Source organism: Saccopteryx bilineata, chromosome 8 (assembly GCF_036850765.1).
Source record: "Saccopteryx bilineata isolate mSacBil1 chromosome 8, mSacBil1_pri_phased_curated, whole genome shotgun sequence".
Taxonomy (NCBI): Eukaryota; Metazoa; Chordata; class Mammalia; order Chiroptera; family Emballonuridae; genus Saccopteryx; species Saccopteryx bilineata.
This window is the reverse complement of record NC_089497.1, coordinates 74947506-74964174: the sequence shown is the minus strand read 5'-3', so window position 1 is coordinate 74964174 and position 16669 is coordinate 74947506. Positions and strand designations below refer to the sequence as shown.

Genomic DNA, 16669 nt, shown 5'->3' with positions numbered 1-16669 from the left:
AAGACCCTCATCCTGCCTTCCCCCAAACTCAAGAGCATGGCATCCACGAACTCCCATTATCTTAATCTTCCTTCTTATCTCTGCACCTCACATTCTGAAACCTAGGGACTCTCAGACTTATTTCTCATTACTTTAATGATATTACAATACTTGTATTTGCTTGAAAAGACATTTTTGTGTGTGTTTGTCAGTTCAGTCTGTGTGTGAATCCTCTTCACTTCTGCATCTGTCCCTTCTTCCCCACCTATCTCTGATCCATATTTTTTTCATCTGGAAAATTCCTACTCATCCCTCAAGCCTCTGCTCACATAGTACCTCCTATAAGACACTTTCTACAGCCCTCTGGCTGGGTCAGGGTTTCTATGAAGGTGCTCTCACAGGAAACAATCTGGGTTTCCCTTTATTACAACATGTAGAGGGTACCTCAGTGGATGCCTGAAGCTGTGGTGGTACCAAACCTCACACGTACTTTTTTTCTATACATGTATACCTGTGATAAAGTTTAATTTTAAAATTAAGCAATTTTACTGATAAAAGATTTGTTCATACCATAATAGATCTTAGCAACTTCAGCATATGATATTTTTCTTTCCATATTTCATAGAGAGCTTTCACTTTTCACTTAAAAGAAGAACTTAATGGAGTCTCTTTGACATGTCCAAATTGCCAACATCACTACTCTTGTGCTTTGGGGCCATTATTAAGTGAAATACAAGTTACTTGAACATAAGCACTACAATACCACAACAATCAATCCGATAACTGAGCCAGCTTCTAAGTGACTAACGGACAGGTAGCAGATACAGTGTGGTGAACTGGACACAGGAAAGATTCACACCCTGGGCAGGATGCAGTTGGACAGCCTGAGACTTCATCATATTACTCAGACTGGCATGCCATTTAAAATTTATGAATTGATTATTTCTGGAATTTTCCACTTAACATTTTCAGACAGTGGTTGGCCACGGGTAATTGAAATTTCAGAAAGCGAAACTGCATACGGGGGGCTACTACAGTGCATATTTTATTTTAATCATTTTTCTTATCTCCCCAGTAGAGTGTAAACTAAGAGAGAATGTAAATTTAACCAAGGTATTACTTATCTTTGTATTCCTAGCACATAGTTTGGAACATAGTAGGTATTCAGAGGAATGTGTACTAAACAAATGAATAAATTAATTCATGACCAACATGTACACATCGCAGTGCTAAGTGATTTCACGTATATATCCCCCTTAATGTTCACAACCTTTCGATAAGTTACTAATATGCTAATTTTATTTCTATTTGTGCACACACACATGTATACACATACACACCAGTCAGTTATAGCCTGGAGAAGTACATGTTCCTTTTGGCTTTCTAAAATACCTGGCACCTTTATTTCTTCTGAGAAAGGAGAGCTTAGTTTGCATGGTTCCATGAACTGGGGTTAAGCTCTCCTTTCTCAAGAAAATGTATTGGGAATAAAACACTGGCTTTGAAGTTAATTAGAGCTGGCCTCAAATTCTAGCTGTTCTTCATACTAACTGAGATGTTGGGCAAGATATTTAAATTTGAAAACCTGGTTTCTCACTTATTTCGAAAAGTTGGGATGAATTAAAGGTATAATATATGTAAATCATGTAACACAGTCCTGGACATCATAAGCTACCCATAAATAATAGCTGTTATTATATTGAATGGGTCCATACTTATTATATGTTACCATTCTGTCTGGTTGTTTCTGGACTTTGTGTTAAAGTTTTCTCTCTGTCCTTCTCTCTCTTTTTCTCTTCTTCAATCTCTCTCTCTCTTTTTCTGCCTCTAGACTGAATTATCCTAGAAAGCAATATTCATGTCTGATTTTTACTTGTAACTCCAGTGCCTAGTATGGTGCCTGCCATCTGTAAAGAACTCTCAATACATGTGAGTTGAATAAATAAATGAATGAATCCACATTGGTTATGCAAAGTTGAGCTCCCAACTGTTACATAATCCAAGAAAAAATGAAATGTGTCCTGCCCAGTTTTCTACACTGAATTAATCTTTCTACTCTTTTGCCTATAGGTTTAATGACAACTGTGGAAACTTCCTTATTTATCAAGTTCAAGGGCAAGCAGCAACAGACACTAGCTATCCCCTCACCTAAATCTAAGGATGATGTTTCGGAGCCTCGAAGAGGCTGGCCTCTTGGTTCTGCATCCGCACCGATGAGATCAGCTCCATCAGCCTTCTTCTTGAGGGATGAGGTTTTCGATGAGGCCTCCAACTTCCTGGCTTTGGTTTGGGCTTGCGAGACAGGTTCACTCAGGTCAAGGAGATCTAAGCCTGTGGTCAATACTATTAGAGATGAAAGAGGTTAAGATAAACCCACTCAATGCTCTGAATTTGTGTTTGCAGTGTAGGTTAGAAGCACCAAATTAAGTTAGCTCACCAGTGATTTATAAAGATAGTTTGCATTTACACGGGGAGGTTTGGTACCTGCTCTTTTGTTGCATGGCACAAAACTGCAAAGCAGGATTTATCAATAGATCAGCCTCACCAGTGATGAAAGTTTGAATGAAATTAAGGTGATAACATTGAATCTGAGTTCAGGTACTATTTACTTTCTTGCTTTGCTTTATTCATAGAGAGGTTTATTTTAGAGCACAGTTTTGCAAACAAGAGTCAATCTATCATTTTCAGAGATGTGATTGTGAAACAGTACGAGGATGATTTGGTAAAGTTTCTGAATGTCTTTGTGTTTTAATTTCAAACTATTAAAGTAAACAAGTATAAAGAAATATTGTTAATTCTCTTTTATTTAATTAAACATGCTTGTTCAATCAGAAAATGTCTTGCTGTTTGGACTCAACTGGATGTTTTATAATCCATAGTTGATAAATAGGTACATATGTTAATGTATTTGCTGTTTACTATGCAAATTTAAATTTCAATGTAACAAATCATAAAACAGTTAGACTTTTACTTCCTAGTAGGTTGATTACATGGTATTAAATACTGTAATGTAGGTAGAAATAATAATTTGCTCAAATGCAAATTTGGCAAATGGAAATTTAAAAGGCAAGCTTTGAAACTCTTCATTCCTCTTGCTCTTACAGTGTAAGTACCCAGTGTTTGACTAGCTCACTGTGAGAACTGTGAATTTCTGGTGAGAGCAAGTGCCATCAGCACTCCCTCCCCACCAGCCTTTACAGCGGAGAGGCTGGCTTCAGAACGGGCCTGGTGGCTTCTTGGCTCAGGGTCTCTCACCCAGCTAGCTTAGAAAAGCCACCGAAGTGCCAGCAGAACTCCTTGTGTTAACCCTTCTTGGTGCCACCACTGCTTCTTTCTGATCTCCCTGCTTCTCCTCTTGGTAGGGAATGGATTTTTTGTTGCTGTCTCAACTCGCCTCCACCTAATTCCCCTTGCACTCAGGGCAGGGGCAGGGCTCAACTGAGCTCACAGCCAGGATTTCCTTAGTACCGTGTTGTCCTCACGAGCTAGGCATCCCCATGGGATCCTTAAGCCAGTGTGTCAGGCTTTACTCTTCCTGATCTTGTCTTCTGGTTTCAGTAATAAATCACAGGGGTTGTAATGTTGATGGCGAAGTGGAAAGACTTGGCTATTCTATGGCTTAGCTGTGTGACTTGGAGTAAGTTTCTTGGCCTCTCTGAGTTTCAGTTTCCTTATCTGAAAAATATGGAATGATACATAAATATCTTTTAGGTATGATACAGAGATTACATTTTCTGATATGTAAATTGAATGTATGCAACGCCAAGTATAGAATGAGTACTCAATAAATGTCATTTCCATTCTTTGGTGGTCAATTTGTGATGTTTCTTTTAGTTCTTTTTCTTTTTAGTTGATCTTCTATTTTTCCTGATTCTTTTTATTTCAGGCAAGAGTCAGCTCCAGAAAGGAAAAACCACTGGGGATAAAATGGAGGATGAGACAAAGATATTGAATCTACAGAAGACGCTGTAAAGTACATTTATCATGGCTGGAAAGTGTCAACTGATCTCATTCGAGTCTTCCTGAGGAGATGGAAGCCCCTTTCCGATGCTCAGATGCTCTGAGACCCTAGGAGTGCTTTGTGGCTAACAAGGACGTGAGTAGGGACAGGGGGAGAGGTGGCTTTCAGAGCTAAGCCGCCTGGCTTGATGTCTACGATGTAAGTGTGGCACGCAGCCAAGGGAGGTGAGGACGCCACACATTTCATATCCTTTGAATGTTTAAATAAAAATAGCCAGGCCCCCGTAATATCAGCAGGAATTCTAGACCCACCGTGATTTCCTTATAATAGAAGGAAAGAAGTAGAAAACCGTCTCTGGAATGCCAAATATGTCTTTTTACTAATCGTAGAAACAATTAGGAATTAGTCACTTGCTCCCACACTCCTTTTAGAAGCAAATTATACAGGACTTGTCTACTTGTCTATAGTTAGTATGTTTGTAATAAATAATAACAGGTGAATATTAATTTAATTCTATGTCTGCTTTTTACCATGCAGAATAAATGAATTTGTTAAGAGTGAATTGTGGATTCAAACTTGGCTCAGCTAACACTCTTTTCCCCTCCAAACTGTCCTCAGCACTTCCTGTGTTTGTTCTGAGCTCCCTGTTCCTTTGTTCTTTCCCCAGGAATGTGAAACAAACGCTTGGCACATGCTAATGCACTTATTTGTTGATGAAGGGGGTGGCTTGAAGTTTGTATAGAAAGTTTTGAAACTTAGAGAATCCCTGGAGACCGTGATTTCACAAGCATAGAAGGCTGGGTGCAGCCTTTCACTTTTGGGAGACAAATCACATTTCAGTGTGTGTGTGTGTGTGTGTGTGTGTGTGTGTGTGTGTGTTTACTTAAGACTTAAAAAAATAAAGTGTCTCACATTTCCACATGGTACATTCAAAGAGCATATCATAGTCCAGAAAGGGGTGTCTGCTCTGCTGGCTTTCTTACCTCAATTTAAAAGATTCTCTTAGACATATGAAGGTTTGGGTTCCAGAATCTGTGTGTTTAAATTAGAACAACCACCTCTTATCATGGATGTGAAAATGTATATGTGCAAGTGTAGTATGGTGTGTGTGTATGGGGGCAGGCTTGCTGGGGTATGCTGTTGGCTTTGGAGATGGATGACGGGACCACAACAAAGGAATTCTAGAAGTTTGGAAAAGGCAAAGAAATAAATTCTTTAGAGCCTTCAGGATGAATTTAGCTTTGCCGCCATCTTGATTTTAAGCCTGCTCACTTCCAAGGAAGTGTAGGATAGTAAATCAGTGTTGTTTGGAGCTCTTCAATCTGTGGTAATTTGTTACAGCAGCAACAGGGAACTCATACACCTGGTAGGATGTTGGCCCTAAGGGACTCAAACACAGGCTCTGTCACTCCCAAGTCTATAGGCTTCACCACTCCTCTCTAAACTTAATCTGACTCTGGAGGCAATGTGCTGATTCTACTGATGTGGCTTTCTGATTATTTTTTGTTTAGCTCCCAATTATTTGGTTGGGTAAGTCTGAGGCATAATTTTTTTTTTAATTTTTTTTTTTTTTTTGTATTTTTCTGAAGCTGGAAACGGGGAGAGACAGTCAGACAGACTCCCGCATGTGCCCAACCGGGATCCACCCGGCACGCCCACCAGGAGCGATGCTCTGCCCACCAGGGGGCGATGCTCTGCCCCTCTGGGGCGTCACTCTGCCGTGACCAGAGCCACTCTAGCGCCTGGGGCAGAGGCCAAGGAGCCATCCCCAGTGCCCAGGCCATCTTTGCTCCAATGGAGCCTTGGCTGCTGGAGGGGAAGAGAGAGACAGAGAGGAGGGAGGGGAGGGGGGGTGGAGAAGCAAATGGGCGCTTCTCCTGTGTGCCCCGGCTGGGAATTGAACCCGGGTCCCCCGCACGCCAGGCCGACGCTCTACCGCTGAGCCAACCGGCCAGGGCCCATAATTTAAATAGTTGGAAATTTCAGGAACTTTTTTTTTTTTGCTAACCTAATTTCATTGGGTGAAATTTCCTTAAGATAGAAGACATAAGTGTTTCCATCTATTTCAAGGACACCTGATTGAGGATCACACCCTGTTGCACTGGACGGCTCCCTCAGGGTACTGCAGATGTTTATGAATACTAGATTACTTGGGCACTGGGAGGTCAGTTGATTAAAACAGAATAAAGTAGCCCCCCTAATGAAGGCCTGATTTGATACTTAGTAAACACATGCTATTAACACCACTACAGTATAATGAGCCCCAGGTTTTTAGAGAATTTCTCTTAAGGAATAATTATACAGGGAGTGGTGAGAGAGGACAACCCGTGGAACACACCTGACTGGTGCAGCCACAGAAATTGCCCAGGGAGCTGATCAAGTCTCTGTCCTGTTTGTGAGATACCCTGGCATTCCAGAAAACATGACATTCTTTAATATAGTGGCTACAAAGCAAAGTCCTTTCAGGAAGGATTTTGCCAATGATGTGAAATAGATTAATTAGACTTAAGTAATTCAATTAACTTTTGCCTTTTTATTGGAATATGTAAGTAATTATAGCTGCTTCCCAAATTTCTTAGCTTTCTCTAGAGGCATGCCATTTGGTTCATGACTACTTGAGCTTCATAAATATATATTTTGCAAATGTTACACACTAATGTTGCAATTAAGATGTTTTATTTAATTAGGTAGCTGTGATGGAATTATGAACTTTGTTAAGAGTACCTTTTCCCTAATATATATGAATCTTTTACTTATTTATTTAAAAATGTTTATCATTTTAAAAATATTTTTTAAGACTTTATTTATTTATTTTAGAGAGGGAGAAAGCAGGGGGAAGGAAAGAAAGCATCAACTTCCATATGTGCCTTGACAAGGCAAGCCTGGGGTTTCATATTGGTGATCTCAATGTTCCAGGTCGATGCTTTATCCATTGCGCCACCACAGGTCAGACCATAAGAATCTTTTTTATTTTTCTGAAGTGAGAAACAAGGAGGCAGTTAGAAAGACTCCTGTGTGCACCCAACCGGGATCCACCCAGCATGCCCACGAGGGGCGATGCTCTGCCCAACTGGGGCACTGCTCTGCTGCAACCGGAGCAATTCTAGCGCCTGAGGTAGAGGCCATGGAGCCATCCTCAGTGCCTGGGCCAACTTTGCTCCAGTGGAGCCTTGGCTGTGGGAGGGTAAGACAGAGATAGAGAGGAAGGAGAGGGGAGGGGTGGAGAAGCAGATGGGTGTTTCTCCTGTGTGCTCTGACTGGGAATCAAACCCAGGACTTCCACATGCTAGGCCGATGATCTACTTTTGAGCCAACTGGTCAGGGCCTGAGATTATTATTTTTTTAAACCATGAAAACTTTCTTATATAGTAACTGTCTACCTAATGACTTAAGTTTATGAATACAATTCTTCTAGATTATATAGACTGATAAAGCAAAACAGAAACCCTATTTTTCTTGTGTTTTAGAAAAGAGTCTTTCCTATACATAGACATATATTAGATATTTTGGAAGAATACAGACAATGAGTTATTATTGCAAGTTTTATAGTAGTTATTTGTCCTATAATATAATCACTATCTTAAAACATCTATTGTCTAGTTACTTTCAGAGCATTTGATATATACATCTGTGTATAATATATATTCATTTGCCACATTTAATCAAGGATATTAGCAATGATCTTGGCCTACTTAACATCTATGGACACCGTTTGAGAAGGTCAAAGAATTAGCTATCTATCTAGATTATAGATGATTTACAGATAATTTAAGAATTTTTTTTTTTTTTTTTACAGAGACAGAGAGAGAATCAGACAGAGGAACAGATAGAGACAGACAGGCAGGAACAAAGAGAGATGAGAAGCATCAATCATTGTTGTTTTTTTTTTTTTTGTATTTTTCTGAAGCTGGAAATGGGGAGAGACAGTCAGATAGAATCCCGCATGCGCCCACACGCCCACCAGGGGCGATGCTCTGCCCACCAGGCGGCAATGCTCTGCCCCTCCGGGGCGTCGCTCTGCCACGACCAGAGCCACTCTAGCACCTGGGGCAGAGGCCAAGGAGCCATCCCCAGCGCCCAGGCCATCTTTGCTCCAATGGAGCCTTGGCTGCGGAGGGGAAGAGAGAGACAGAGAGGAAGGAGGCGGGGGGTGGAGAAGCAAATGGGTGCTTCTCCAATGTGCCCTGGCCAGGAATTGAACCCAGGTCCCCCGCATGCCAGGCCGACGCTCTACTGCTGAGCCAACCGGCCAGGGCCAAAAAGTTAATTCTAGTGTAAAAAAACAAGGAAAAAGTAAAAAAGATAATTGAAATATTAAAAAAAATTATAATTTAGAACTCCTATGAATCAGAAGATTAATTTTATTTTTAGAGTTAGTAGAGAAAAAAACTCATTATTGAACTGAACTTTGGAAGAGAAATATTTTTTATATTGTTTACTTTGTGTTAATTTATATAAGAACTATAGTTCTTAAACACTAATCAGCCTGACCAGGCAGTGGCGCAGTGGATAGAGCAGGGGTCCCCAAACTTTTTACACAGGGGACCAGTTCACTGTCCCTCAGACCGTGGGAGGGCTGGACTATAACAAATACTATGAACAAATTCCTATGCACACTGCACATATCTTATTTTAAAGTAAAAAAACAAAACAGGAACAAATACAATATTTAAAATAAAGACCAAGTAAATTTTTTTTTTTTGGGTTGTATGGAGAGTGTTTAACTTTATTTTTATTTTTTATTTTTTTAAATAAATTTTTATTAATGGTAATGGGATGACATTAATAAATCAGGGTACATATATTCAAAGAAAACATGTCTAGGTTATTTTGTCATTAAATTATGTTGCGTACCCCTCGCTCAAAGTCAGATTATCCACCGTCACCCTCTATCTAGTTCTCTGTGCCCCTCCCCCTCCCCCTAACTCTCTCCCTCCCTCCCTCCCATGTCCTCCCTCCCCCCACCCCTGGTAACCACCACACTCTTAAGACCAAGTAAATTTAAATCAACAAACTGACCAGTATTTCAATGGGAACTATGCACCTATCACTGACCACCAATGAAAGAGGTGCCCTTTCTGGAAGTGTGGCGGGGGCCGGATAAATGGCCTCAGGGGGCCGCATGCGGCCTGCGGGCTGTAGTTTGGGGACCCCTGGGATAGAGCGTCTGACTGGGATGCCGAGGACCCAGGTTCAAGACCCCAAGGTTGCCAGCTTGAGCGCAGGCTCATCTGGTTTGAGCAAAAGCCCACCAGCTTGGACCCAAGGTCGCTGGCTCGAGCATGAGCATGGGCTACTTGGTCTGCTGAAGGCCCGTGGTCAAGGCACATATGAGAAAGCAATCAATGAACAACTAAGGTGTTGCAATGCGCAACGAAAAACTAAGGATTGATGCTTCTCATCTCTCCGTTCCTGTCTGTCTGTCCCTATCTATCCCTCTCTCTGTCTCTGTAAAAAAAACAAAAACAAAAAAAATAAACACTAATCAAGGTGGTGGCACACTGACTTTAATTTTTCACTGGGAGACACAGGCCCAATATAAATGCTTGTCATCTAATATAAAGTTCTTTAAATTTCAGCTTGATTGACTTGGTACAAACTTGAAGCAGGATTTCTTCTGCGTTTGACTCCAAAATGTTTACTATCCATGTTAAGTGTCAAGATATATATAAATAATGCCTGGATGTCATAGAAAATTTTAATGACTGTCCTGATTTCTCAATGTAATTTCATACTATTCTATAAAATGACAATGTTCCATTGTAAAATTACTATTTTTATTAAAAATGTAGACAGAAAATGAGAACTCTATCTCTTGCTTAGAAATTTTAACTATAAAATTATTGGCACAAATGAGAATTCTCTCCAAGGTATTTATTTGAATGTTAAAATGTTTTTTTTTGTTTAAAGATGTGTAATAATGTTGCATATTGAGGTGGATTTTGTAATGGTTTTGGAGAGGGGAGCTCCAGTTTCATAGATCAGGAGAATGAATCTGATCTGATAGCATAAAGATGTACTTCATTGCCTGTCTAAAACGCTACAAGCACGATTTTATTTGCTTGATTAGTCTACATGATAGTTGAGTTTAGGAAATGATTGTTTTGGTGTGATATCAGAAAGTTAATGCATTTGAAAAGGAAAGTATGAGTATACCATTTTTCAACTGATAGTTAATAGTACAGTAATAGTAATACCTGTTAGAGCTCACATGGTGTTGAGTATGTACTTGAATAGATTGTTTCATTTAGTCTTCCTAAGTAACCTGTGAGATCTAGATGTATTATTAGATAGATGAGGAAACAGACCTAGTTAAACAGCTTTTTAAAATATTTTTCTGAAGTTGGAAACGAGGAGGCAGTCAGACAGACTCCCGCATGCGCCCGACCGGGATCCACCCGGCATGCCCACCAGGAGGCGATGCTCTGCTCATCTGGGGCGTTGCTCTGTTGTGACTAGAGCCATTCTAGTGCCTGAGGCAGAGGCCATGGAGCCATCTTCAGTGCCCAGGCAATCTTTGCTCCAATGGAGCCTTGGCTGTGGGAGAGGAAGAAGAGGGGGAGGGGTGGAGAAGCAGATGGGCGCTTCTCCTGTGTGCCCTGGCCGGGAATCGAACCCGGGACTCCTGCACGCCAGGCCGATGCTCTACCACTGAGCCATCCAGCCAGAGCTTAGTTAAACACCTTTTATGAGGACATAGAGTTGCAAAGTGGCAGAGCTGAAGTTTGAAACCACGAACTTCGACCCCAGAGGCTGTAGACTACATTTTTACATAAAATCCCTCCATCTTGTGTGGTTACACTTGTTGTGATTTATAGCATTTTTTAAAAAATCACAATTTCCTTTGCCTGTGATTTTCTTTACTTACTTAAAGGTATAACAAAAACACACCAGGCAATAGCAAGCTGAGGACATGATGGGGAAATGGAACGAATTTAACAGGGCAGTATATGATTTCACCCCCTTTCTTCATTAAATTCTCTCTTACAATCCAACATAACCTTTGTTCTCTGATTCAGAATGTGCTTTTTCATTCTTATTTGAACAACACGCCTTTGAATGTGAATGTTGACTGAATGAAATCAAGGCAGAAAGGCTACCTCTGATATAAAAGGTGAAAATTAGCTTTTGAGTCAAATCTCATGTTGCTCCCTCAGGGTGGGCCCTGTGTAGGTGACTTAGTTTTAGTATCAGCGAGAACTGGGAGGCACAGAGGGTACCTCAGCAGGTGTCATTCATACCTGTGGCATCCTCTGTTCCTCACTGGATGAACACTTATGAGTGCCCATTAGATGACTGTTTACTGTTTGAGTATGCTTAATTTCAGAAGGGTGTTCAAATAAATTGTTGTAAGAGGGAACAAGTAACATATTTACATGAAAATAAAATTGGTTCTATAATATCCCAAGTCTCTAGGACATTTAATTGTTATTTCAATCCACTCGAAGGGGCTACCTATGTTTTTATTTTATTTGACTTCTGTCATACAAAGTATTTCCAGCTAGAACTTGAAAAAACCTACTCTAAAATAGATGTTTTTGTTTTAAAGATTTCTTAATGTGATGTGACTTGAGATGAGCTGTAAATATAAAAATAGGCACAGAAAAGTGATTCATTGCTATTAGCGGCATGCCAATGTTCAGCAAACCTGGTTGTGTAATACACACCGCCCTTTCTTACAGTGTAATGAAAAGTGATTTATTGGTTTATGATGAATAGTATACGTTCTAAAGTGAAAGTTGGTTGCAAACATTATTCTCCACTTAAAAGGCATCGTGGAAAGAAAATGTGCATTTGACTATAGTGAAAATTAACTCTACTCGAGGATCAGTTAAAAGTGAAAGAATTACCAGCTGTGTTGGATGTTACTGGCCTTGCTATTGCCTCCGATTTGGTTTCACAGAGAAAGTCATCGATGGAGGGACTCAGGAGGGGTCTGCTTTCTTGCTGTTCATTCACCAGCTAGGAACAAATAAACACAGGTGTCAAAGGGAGTGTTCGACAGCAGAATCAGACGCGTTAAAATGCAGCCTTGCAACAAAAGGAGAATAGCAAGCTTACCAAAAAAAATATAAATAAACCAATAAATAATGGGGTAGGGGCAAGAAAAAAAATACCAAAGGATGGGGAATGAGCCTTTTAGCACTGTTAACCTTTTTGATGCAGCCAACTTCAATTTTTAAAGCTCAAGCCTTTTTTCCTTCTCTTAGAACAGTTTTAGAATTATTCTCTCATTTCAATATGTGGAAAATGATACCTATTGAATCACTGTTCCTAAGGGCCAATTCCACTCCACGTGGACATTAAGTTCCTACTGAGACCTGGAACAGTGGTTTTAGACTTTGAGGTGACACATTCTGGTTAAGACCAGGCAGTCCGTGTTTTGTGGTCAACAGCACACACACAGATCTGTGTGTGGGGATAAACACTCCGTTCTCCCTCTCTTAAAAAGCCTCTCAAATCACCTACTGGCACAAGACCTTCCCTACGTTTCCTTGGAATTCTTTTGTAGAATGTAACAAATATTCTTTTGAAAGAGTACAAAATATTGTTATATTAACTGTCATATTAACTACATATCCAGGAGATAAGTTTATGAAAATCTATATGTAAAGCAGATTTCTGTAAATTCAATTATATTTTCCCACTGGCTTGTTCTCTAATTTCAGAAACAGTTCAGTTTGAATTTTAGGAGGTCTCTGTTCATCAGTGGCAGGCATCTATCTATCGTCCGGTATTCTGTACCTCTTGAACCCAGAGTTTCTTAAGTTTCTGTGGTTAAGGGAAAAATACATACTGTGATACAACTGTCTTAGTTTTTTATGAAATTTTAAATGGACCTTTCTTAAAATGGGCATAACCATTTAGTTTTCTATGTAGTATTAGAAAGAAAAAAAAGGGTGTGCCTAAAAAAATCTCTAGATTTTAAAAATACTTATTTGCAAGGCTGTATTTTAAGAGACACAGAAAATAACAAATGAGGTGCTTTCTGGAGTACTACCAAATCAGAATATTTTATGTAACTCTATTCACTTTAATTTCATTATTTCTTTAACACAGCATCAGTGGTATTATAACAAAGCTTATGGAAGATGGCAAGAGAATTACAAATAATGGTAAGTATGGGAGGAAAAAATGCAATGCTATTTCTACTGAAGGAAGAATATGGAAACATTTAGTGATTATTTGGACACTGAAAATCAAGAGGCACATTGGTACTTTTTCATCTTCATCCTATGATCTAAACATTGATAAATCTCAGATCTTCACTAGAGTTTAGGGTGTTGACATAGAGCTGGCAATTCGATTTTCATACATATTTATATGTGAACATTGTGAAGAAGCGAATCTTGAGAATGCCCCTTTCCTTTAGCATCAAGTTACAGTGATAGATATTTCTTGAATTTTTATAAGGTTAGTGTTGCTATGTATAAAAACTCACAGATTTTTCTAGGAATTAAATTATCCAAGATCTGTTTTGGTCTTAATTTTTCTTTGAGGGGGGGGTGCTCCTTTAATTTATGTGTGAAACTCTGAGTATCTTTGAATTTTGTTTTCTGAATTTGAACAATGTTGCATATACCAATCTTATTTATAATGAATACATATTTATTTTTAATATTGAAGGGCTGTGAGACTTTTATGTTTCTGGAATGAAATATACTTGAATTTTGTAAATACCATGGTTTATTTGAGTTAAGGAGTGATTTAAATATTTATGGCATAAGAGTCAATTTTATTATCTGGAAATGTAGTTGAAAGAACTATATAGAATACAATACAATATACTAGAAAATGAAGAGATGTTTAAACATCAGTGATTCTGTGAGCTTTTCTGGGAGGCCACAAAACTCTCCATATACTTTTCCTGACAACATGTTGAGTTTTGTAGGACGTGTATTTCATTTATAGTTTGTTCATGTAAAAACTTCGTTATGCAAGAGTTTCCAAAGGACTCGTACATTAATATATATTTCTTGGTAGAACTAGCTCTTTTAACCATACGAACTGAGAGTAATGAAGCCATCTAGTGTTATATCACCAGAGTGATGTGCACCCTGACTTTGCAACAATGCTTAGTTCCAGGTTATATCATTCTCATGAAAAATGAAACCTTGATTCTGATGTGCTATAAACATTTGTGGAGGATGAAGGTCACCACCAAATATGGCACCTCACTATACTCCCAGAATTTAGTGAAATAGGTTTGCATTTACCAAGCAGTACGTTCTGATTACTTGGTCTCTGGGTTCTAGGTCTCATAGACCTGTTGGCCAAAGTGTATAAGGTACAAAGAGTAAATATAAACAATACAACTGCAATGTTAAAAGTTATATATATATATATATATATATATATATATATATATATATATATATATGTGCAATGTCTTAACTATCTCTTTGATTGCCATTATTTCTCTAAAAAAGTGTGATAACATTGATAGATAACTAAGAATAGTTTAGTTATTCTCTTAGTCATGATTTTAAGATTGATTATTATATAAAAGTAAGTATAAATTATAGTCTACAAATGTTCCCATATACTTTTTATTTATTTATTTGAGATATAATTAGATTCCCAGGTAGAATAGGCATAAATTACTTCTAGTTTTAGAAAGCCTGGGTGTTAGATTTCTGTACATACTTTTGGTTGTAAGCACTGAAAAATGACAGTCTAAATTTGATAAAAGAATTCTGGAAAGTAAGACCTTTGTCCACATAAACATCTAAATGGAAAAAACAAAGGAAAAGGCACAATAAATCGAGGCCTATCCTTTTAGACAAGCCTGTCCTTTTATCAAAGGTAATGAGATTTTTTTTGGGGGGGAGTCTCTCTTCTTTTTCACACTTCAGACTTATTTTCTGGAGAAAGCACCTCTGTCATTCTCGGATTTTCTCAACCAAAGAGGACGTTGTTCAGGGAGATCCCAGGGAGCCCAGGACTACAGCATGGCTTCTGCAGTCTTTAATCCTCTGCCTCCTGAGGTCTGTGTCTCTTGCACACCTACTGCCTTGTTTCTGACTACATTTCATATCAGGACTGATAGAGGTGTTATGTCTGCCCAAATCCCATTAGTTGAGCTGTTCCTGTGGCTTTCTTCCATAGATACAAATCAGAGGAAATAAACTAGTTTCTGAGTCAGTGGTTTTTAAGTTGAAGCGGTTTAGCTTTTGGTGGGAACGGGGAACAGTGGCAGCGCTCAAAGGGGAAGATAAAGGGCCAGATTTCAGATAGTGTGGAAAGGTAATCTGGGGACTGAAAGTTATTTGGTTTTGGTTGAGATGTAGAAGATCAAAGAGGAGATACTATAAAGTTTTTTTTTAATAAGCTCTGAGGTCAGAGGTTATGGCTGACTCATATTTCTTTTCTTTACAACTTCAAATAGACTGTCTTCATATATAAGGGCTTAATACATGGCTACCAGATGGGACAGTGACTTTGCAGAAACTGAAGATATAAAAAGATCTATCTCAAACAGTCCAGTTTTGAACTGTGTCTTCAGTTGGATGAATTTAGGAATCATTATTTTAACCATACTAAGGTCATTTTATTTTTATTTGTATAGGTAAGAACAGCTTTTCATTCAGCCTCCCTCTCTACATTTTCAAGTGATGGTTTTCCTGTAGTGACTTGAGAATAAGTAAATCTTTTAGGCCATAAAGAAAAACTGCAAACTGAACTGAACCCCCCAAATAGTTTTTCTAAGCTTTACTTCCAAATCATATGCCATTTATTCTCTCCTTATTCATTGATAGGAGACTGCTTGCCTTTCTCTTAGAATTACTAGTTTCAGTTTGAAAATACATTATGAACTTACCACATTTCATCCTTTGGGTACAGAGTACATTGATGTTATAAAAATAATAAAAAGTGAGTCAAAAGGCTTCCATTTTTTTTTTTTTAATAACTGAGTTGGAGTAACTGCAATTTTGGTTCAATCTATCAATCAAGTTAGAGTGATCCCTTCCTTAGTTGCTAAGGCATTTGTCTCACTTTATTTATATTTTAAATTTTCATTCCTTGTCCTCCTATGTCCTCCTCTTAATATTTAGATGAGTTCAAAGGCCTTTCTAATGGTGACAGATTGTCATGTGCTGTTCAAGATCCCATCCTACTGCACAATGGGGAGCACCGGGCAGCGAGCGCCTTCTTACAGCGTCTGCATGTTCCCATCTTTACCCAGTTTCACCTGTTTTCCTCCCACTAGACCATGACCTCTTTGAGAGTGCAGACCTTATCCACTTAATTTTTGTGTCTCATAGGGGCAGTTTAATAAATGCTGACCTTATATAGTCTAACTGGATAATGAATTGGATAATGAATGATGCATGAGCACCCCCAATCTCATACTTGGTGTGGTCAGCTCACAGAGAGGCCAGTGGTCCTCAGAAATGTTTACCAATTTCCTGATAGGATTTAAACCAGAAATCTAAGTCCATCCCCCAGTATCACATCATTTAAATGTTTGGAAGCCTGGAAGTACCTAAAGGAACATTTTCAAACAAGGCTTCTATCAAAAAGTCAAGAAGACAAAGAGCGAATGTCTAATGGGAAAAATGGAGACGAGGGCACAGGCCTGCTCCACGTCATCTTTGGAAGAATGCAGATGGGAGGATGGTGACAATCCAAGACCTAACACTGCTACCTCACTCAGGGATTTTAAGTCAGAGATTCAAATTTGGGGATTTTGAGGGAAAATCCTTTACAGAATCCATGAATATGGAA

General features: G+C 38.9%; 1 protein-coding gene across 10 annotated transcripts in view; it reads right to left on the bottom strand.

The window, feature by feature from the left end:
- Nucleotides 1-16669, bottom strand: part of PEX5L (peroxisomal biogenesis factor 5 like) — a 274524-nt gene that overhangs the window by 98348 nt on the left and 159507 nt on the right. For all 10 annotated transcript variants that reach the window (XM_066241126.1, XM_066241128.1, XM_066241130.1 and 7 more), the window contains 2 exons: nucleotides 11791-11902; nucleotides 2128-2322 (listed from right to left, as the gene is read on the bottom strand). In XM_066241126.1, the coding sequence (XP_066097223.1) occupies nucleotides 2128-2322; nucleotides 11791-11902 (307 nt within the window). The remainder of the gene's footprint in view (nucleotides 1-2127; nucleotides 2323-11790; nucleotides 11903-16669) is intronic.